This window comes from Branchiostoma floridae, chromosome 17 (genome assembly GCF_000003815.2).
Source record: "Branchiostoma floridae strain S238N-H82 chromosome 17, Bfl_VNyyK, whole genome shotgun sequence".
NCBI lineage: Eukaryota > Metazoa > Chordata > Leptocardii > Amphioxiformes > Branchiostomatidae > Branchiostoma > Branchiostoma floridae.
Window position 1 is genome coordinate 4,442,619 of NC_049995.1, and position 7,390 is coordinate 4,450,008.

At 40.5% G+C, this 7,390-nt stretch overlaps 2 protein-coding genes across 2 annotated transcripts in view; both read right to left on the reverse strand.

Annotated features, from left to right (window-relative positions):
• The window catches only part of LOC118404145, a 5,674-nt gene extending 3,313 nt beyond the window's left edge, over positions 1-2,361 (reverse strand). The window contains exons 1-2 of the mRNA XM_035803158.1: positions 2,299-2,361; positions 391-648 (exon numbers count right to left, since the gene is read on the reverse strand). Of these exons, the coding sequence (XP_035659051.1) occupies positions 391-639 (249 nt within the window). The 5' untranslated portion in view covers positions 640-648; positions 2,299-2,361. The remainder of the gene's footprint in view (positions 1-390; positions 649-2,298) is intronic.
• A 1,074-nt stretch (positions 2,362-3,435) lies between these two features.
• Positions 3,436-7,390, reverse strand: part of LOC118404147 (hydroxyacid oxidase 2-like) — a 4,594-nt gene continuing 639 nt past the window's right edge. Inside the window, exons 2-7 of the mRNA XM_035803160.1 lie at positions 7,005-7,260; positions 6,127-6,287; positions 5,793-5,884; positions 5,146-5,304; positions 4,618-4,687; positions 3,436-4,211 (exon numbers count right to left, since the gene is read on the reverse strand). Of these exons, the coding sequence (XP_035659053.1) occupies positions 4,114-4,211; positions 4,618-4,687; positions 5,146-5,304; positions 5,793-5,884; positions 6,127-6,287; positions 7,005-7,260 (836 nt within the window). The 3' untranslated portion in view covers positions 3,436-4,113. The remainder of the gene's footprint in view (positions 4,212-4,617; positions 4,688-5,145; positions 5,305-5,792; positions 5,885-6,126; positions 6,288-7,004; positions 7,261-7,390) is intronic.

Here is a 7,390-nt window from a genome sequence, read left to right on the forward strand (position 1 = left end):
AGAACGAACCGCCTCCCATCACATGATCCAATCAGCCGCTTGTGTATTTGTAATGTTATTATCAGGCAATCACATCGCCGAATGCGGTCTAGAGGCATCGTGATTGGCTGGTAACTTTCGTCCAATGGCAGCCAGGGGAATAAATGACTGCATGACGGCCCGGGACTAATCGGAATCGGAGTGAGAAGGACGGATGATAGAACATCATGTTTAGTTTTGTAATGAGTACACACACGGACCCACCCACCCACACATACACACAAGTACACACACACACACGCAAGTACACACATAAGTACACACGCACACCCAAGTACATACACGTACACACACGCACACGTACACACACATATGTACACACACACGCACACACTACACACACAGACTCACCTGCATGAATGAAGAGAATGGCCTCAGATCAGCACCTTCCGTTGTCTTCACGAACATGACTTCCCCTTTCGTCCAGTCGATCGTGTAGACAGAATATTCGTGGCCGCGTTCCTTGAAGAAAGCCACCATATCTTCGATAGGTTGCCTGTCTCCGGTCACCTCAAAGTCATCCACATCGGACAGTTCCCCCTCCAGAAGCTCGTAGTCTTCTTCTTCGTCCCACTTGGCTTGTTGTGTGTACGCCATCATTACCGGAACCTGGTCATCAATGTGCAGTTATTACAGTTATTAAAATCTGTATTTGATATACATGTAATAATGGAAAAGATAGGCAAATATAAATACAAACGTATACGTATACAGAGTTTGACTGCTGTGTCTACGACCCACTCATTTATCCAATTAGCCAAGACAACTTCATTGTGAAAAAAGGAACAAAAGCAGCAACCTGAAATTTACTCGTCCCGAAGGGGAATTACAGGAAGCAAAGGATGAAACGGAGAGAAAGAACGCAGGCAAATGAAACGCACCGAAGAACAGCTAGTAGAGAATATCAATATTTCCAATAAAGAATTAACCGACTGAATATATACAGCTATCTGACTGTGATATTTTCAGAACTCTAAAATAGTTCGACTTTTCCCCACTATTAGACAATAAAGAATTTTCTAGATAATACTGCAGTCTATGCAATATATTATTTCGCATATAGAATTCATAAGTAATATTCATCTATCTGGCTGTGACTTTTTCAGAGCTCTAAAATTGTATTTGGGCATCCCTTTTCCAGATTGCATAAAACCGACGGAGGTTGATGGAGATATGCAGTTCTGCTAGACAACAGTGCTACCTAGAGATCTAGTTCGGTACTGCAATAGATATATGAAATCCTATATGAAAAACTAATTTTCTGAAATTGGGACATTGATTCATAAAAGACGTAACTGGGGAGTAGTTGTTAAAAATATGCTTGTTCAACTCTCTTTTTGAGAAAAACAGACAATCGAACGACAACACACTGAAAACGTTGTTGTGCCGTTTCTTTTTTGTAATTCAAATACTGCCAGAATTGTCTAAGAAAAGGGAGTGGCTCTCTCGAACTAGGCCAGACCCGCTAATGAGAGCCCCCGAGCATTTTCACACCTACAGACTACTCTCTTTTCACCACGGGCCCCGTCTTGTCTGAAACCACTTTCTTCATTCCCAAGCAGATGTCAGAGTGAAAGACCGAAGTGTTTTTCTACTGGGCTTCTCCCTGGCAGTTTATACCTGGACTCATGTTTGCAAAAAGGAAGTCTAGCCCAACTAGCTAGTCTATAGACGCAGCCAACACAATAATAGTATTAAACGAAAGTAAGTAACGAATGTTAAAAATTTGTATCTTTTACTTTCCAGATCCCTATCGTTTCTAATGGCATGTGCAATAGTGGTCTACAATTTAGGTTAACTAGAGGCGAAAGAAAAAAAGGGAGGAAAAAGGTACTCGTGCCCTCACGAAACTAGATCTTTCCGTAAAATGTACTGCAAGACATCGAAAATTAAAAAGTATGTACCTATGCCTTTAAAACTGTCACTGTTGGAAGAATATTGTAGTAACAGTGCATATAAAATAATTACGTACAAGACATCCTCAAAGTCAAACTGAGGTTAAGAGTTTTTTTCTTCAAGAAGTGCAATACGATTTTTCTACGACCAAGGCAACCTCCTTGTTACGACTCGCGCTTTTGCTACGAACAGAGGGTCCCCCCTTCCTCTTCTCGATATTAAAGTGTAGTGGGCTCTTTTATAGAATTACGTGCAGACGTTTGACTCCCTAACGATCTCTCAGGTGCCAGCTTTATGGGCTGTAAGACTATTTTAAGAGTAAAAGTTGATTATATGTGACCTAAGAGTAGTAGAAGAACATACCTGTGCGTAGGTTGTGATCCTCAAGAATACAGACAAACGCAGAACACGCTGTCCAGAACTGAAATGTGGACGTACCGGTTTGGTGCTTAATATGTAAATCGTGCCAATATTGTCTGACCAATGGGTGTGGTTGTAGGTCAAAGAGAGTTGACTCAAGACTGGTAGCCGTCAGAATCTTTACATCTGACTCGGAGGTTTCATTGGCTCATTTGCGGCCATTGAAATGTACGGACATGAATGAATCAATCAAGATTATACATTTTTGCCGAAACGAGCTATCAAAGTAAAGGTCAGTTGATAGACAGAGCATACATAATAATATGACCTAGTCTAGATCTAGCACAGTTGTTCGGCTTCTTCTCGCTTCTTGGTAACGGTGAAAATGTACTACGTTTGTAAGGGGTAAGCAAGATTCGGTTTGTCAAACTACACGAGGAATATGGATTTGTCAGTGCTACTACTATGTCTAAAGTGAGGGAATCTACTTTCTATATAGCTAAATAGAGTATTTGTATCATAATCATACATAGTACAATCAACAACGAAGTGTACTGTTTGAGATACAAAACGGACATCTTTTACATATACAGTACCCCATGTGTAAATTACAGGTCGTAACAGGGCAATCGTTGACAGATACATGAAATATATTCAATATCAACCAACACATTCATATTCTACCAAGTGTAGTCGACTTCTTCTAGCTTCTTTGTGATACGGAAAGCTACAAAATATTTTGTAGTAACAAATATTATCAAAGATTTGTCTAAATTCATTAGGAATATGATTTTGTCCCTGTCATGAGTATGAATTAGAGAAACATAGCTTCTGTCAGTCTATAAAGTTCAGCTCTATCTTTGTTCTATAGTCTACATTCTACTGCAAAATGCTGTCCATCTTCTCTTCTATCTAGATTACAATATCAACATATTCTTTGTTCCAGAGGAATCCGTTCAATAAGTGTGGTGGGTTCTTTAACAGTCTCAAGGTGTGAGTCTCTGTAAACACGGGACCCCCGGTGTCAAAAGCGACGGAGGTACTTAGTAGATGGAGATATGCAGTACTGCTAGACAATAGTGCCATCTACAGATCTAGTTCGGTACTGCAATAAACACAAAACTTGTTCCAGGAAATAGATTATGAATGGCATAATTTGTTTATTCAGAATTCTCCTGTATCTAACTATAATACATACTTGATGACAAGTGCCTGATGATATACAGCAGTTTTATTGATAAATCATAATGACTGTAGTTGATCACACTGCAGCGCCACCTTGCAGTTGGTAGCAGAATGGCAATAGAAACATTGCTAGGTTAACGTTTGTTTCTGTTGTTATAATCTCTTTTCCATTCATGTAATGATTTACATATTAATTCATATGTTCATGTGTGCATTTGAAAGAAGCAGAAGAACTTATTGCAACTTGTGTATACATGGCATTTGCATAATATATTACTAATATCCAACAATACTAAAAAAAAACCTAATCCAATGAATATTGCACTCAAAATTAAAAAGAAAACAGATCACTTTCCAACTGAGCTATGATTCATTAAAAATGAGGAGTCAGACAAATTGACAATGTTGCGTGAAGACGCTCAGTACACAGAGTTAAGCTCACTACACATCACCCGGATGGAGGTCTGATGAACCTCCGTCTCATATCAGCCATATGGTGATTTACACCATTCACTCAAATGCAAGACCTGGCGTATCGCTGTCTTGTAGTTAGTTTTTGTCACCCTGTAAGGGCCGGTATAATCTTGTTGTGTGTAAGCACATCGACTGATGATGATAAAGTTTTCCCCACAGTTAGTTGTTGCATGTCCCTGTGTGACAGTGGCGACCATGAAGGTAGTAAGACTCGTGTATGACCAGGGATGGTTTGATGTCAGACATCTGGGTGCAACCTGCAATGGAAAACAAGAAATCAAAGATCACATACCTGGGTAAAATATTTCTTGTTTTATCAATCATTGTAAATTTCTTGCTGATTTTGTCTGATACATTTTTTCCCAGGTTCAAAGACAAGAAATGAGATATTCTACAGATCTATAAAATCTTATTTCATTTAAAGTATTATATGTAACGTTAACCATTTCAGTTAATTATGTGTAATCTATGAGAAGTGTAAATGTATATGTCTGTGTTGGCACCCAATATCAGCTAGCATGCCTGTATTGCATTGGCTGCCATGTACTTCATGGTCTGCAATTTCAATAGGTATTAAATACTAGTAATTAGAAATTTTTGGGACCTTTGACCAAACTTCCTGTCAAAGTCCCCACATGGCTGTGAGTACATACTTCCACATACCTGTCTGTGCCATGGCCAGATTCAGCTGGTCTTTCAACACCTCAAGAACTTGACGGACTCCTTCTGCACCCTACAACAGAATCTTGTCAATTTCATACATCAATCTACAGTGATACATGTCACTAAATGAAAGGAGACCATTATTGTATAAACTTGCTGCATTGGGCATGTTCTAATTTTGTTCAGACCCTTTTAGTGCCTAGTGGTCATTATTTCTGTAGCTGGGTATATGTATTGTTTTTTACAAGGAGAAGTTGCCAGCTTTTCAATTCTATTGGCCTAAGTCCTGGTCACAAAAGTTTAAAGATGAACATCATTCTAAATGTATACAAGAATAAAATTTATATGGCCAACACAGCAAGTACATAAAGATGCCATATGCAGTCATGGAAATGGAAGAAAAGATAACATTTGTCTAAGTGTACAATTAATTTGTGATGACCTTCAGATGAAAAGTTGCACACTTAAGCGTTCACCATTACCATATGTATGTTTGCATATTATCAAGGCAACTGTTTTTAAACCTACATTACAAGCGAGTCCCCAGAGCGCGGGTCTGCCGATGAACACACATCTGGCCCCCAGCGCCAAGGCCTTCAGCACGTCTGTCCCAGTCCGGACCCCTCCGTCCAGGTAAACCTCCGCCTTACCGTCTACCGCACGGACAACCTCCGGTAGGGCATCGATCTGGGGGTGGGTGGGTTAGGTATTGAAGTTGCAATGAACAAACAAATCTGTCCAACAAGACCACTACTCTTCTTTCTCTGTCTGTCTCTAACTTACTCTGGTCAGAGGTTCCCAAATTTTCTCTTTAGGTAAAGTCGATTCTCTGATTGGCTGACAGCTGTTCAGAGGCTATACTCACAAAAGAGGAAACCTCCGACTGTTTAAGCAGAGCCAGGCCCTATTCAGAGTTATATTGCATAGGCATAAGAGAATGTCAGTGAGAATGTCAAGATAGGACAAACCTGTTCTCCAACTAGATCTCTTTTGCAAATCAATCCTCATGCAGCTACAATATATCAAAAACTCTCTCCAACAACATTTTTCCAGTGTCACTAACAAAAGACACCAGATGGCTGCCTGAAACGTTTCCAAAATCATATCCGATCATATACTGCTTTTTGGCGTATCTTATCACCTAGATGTCTAACCTTCATCAATGTAAGACTTACCGTAGCAGGTACTCCGTCCAGCTGTCTACCCCCATGGTTGGACACACAGATACCGTCAACACTTACTCTTACTGCTTCCTTAGCATCCTCAGCTGAAAAAACAAGATAAAATGTTGGCAAATTATTTGATTACAGTAGTATTCACCTTCAAGGCAGAAAGTTACACTCCGGCTAGTTGGGTAGCCCTGGCTGTATTTCTCTCTATACAGCCAAATACAGTCAAATGTTGCATAGACGGGTACCAACTCATAGACATGTACCAACTCACACATTAGACTCTTAAACAGAGTCAAAAGGCAACTAAAAGAGCTGAAATCAATGTCCATTCACAGACCTGTCAGAATTCCTTTCAGCACGATTTTGAGCTGCGTATTCTTCCTCAACCAGACCACATCCTCCCACGTGATTGGCTGCCTCACGTTGTCACTCAAGTAGGTCGTAAACTCTTGTGAGCTAGCATCGCCGGGCACATCCTCAAAAGTCAGATTAGGAAGCCTGGAGGGTTGCATAACAGAAAGTTTGATTATACAATGTAGATAAGAACTTAGCATGAAAGTTCATCTGTGTTGGTAGAATACATTATAGAAATAGCTAAATTTTCTTTCCAACACTGAATTAATATAATATAGGGACTTACCCTAAATTTTCGGCCAACTCCGTCGACCTTGTTCACAAATTTAGGGTAAGTCCCTATATTAATTCAGTGTTGGAAAGAAAGTTTAGCTATTTCTATAATAGATAAGAACTTTATTGCACGACCATTGTACACAGTACAATGTATGGCAACAGCTATTACACAAAGTACAAAATAGAGGTATAGAATAGAGCTCTACATCCTAGTTAACACAACATAATGAAGTAATCCTGGACGCAGGAATCCTGCACACACGCAAGTTATTACTTTCTTCAAATCCGCTATTTATCCATTATCTTTTTCAGTTATATGTAACTACTTATGTTTTATATTACTAAGAAATAAATACAAAAGCTAATTATGCATGTAGATTGGGGTAAAAGTGCATGAAACTGCCCAATTTCAGGTTGCGCACTGCACTAGCTGGGTTTAAGATTAACTTGCATCAAGCTAAATGTGGTCCCATTGACGAGTGTGCAAGTGGGTATTTTCAGCACTGCTTAACATAAGAGTTGCTTTTCGAAAATTTTAACAGATACCTTTGACCTGGCAGATAAATGTTAAGGTTGGTTCAATACCTCATGACGCTTGCAGCCGACTCCAAATTACTTTCCGGACGTTGTTGGAACTGGAAGCGAGGCTGGTCCACTGTTAGCCAGATCCCCGAGTATCCCGCGCTCTCCACCCGCCGGAGCAGTTCCTTTGTACGGCCGGGGTCGTTCTGCGGGATCAGGTAGAACCAGCGGACGCCTCCCGGGGCAGCCTGGGCGATGTCCTCCAGGGAATGGTTGGCAAACGAGCTGACCACATAAGCTGTGTTGGCTGATGCTGCACCTAGAGTGGACACAAATCAGTGACGGATTTATTACCTCCATAAGGAATGGAGGTATTGTTTGGCTGTCTGAATAAGGTGACCCGTAGGGGGGGTCCCCTGGGGGGGTTCGGCCCAGGGGTTTCGGGGGGG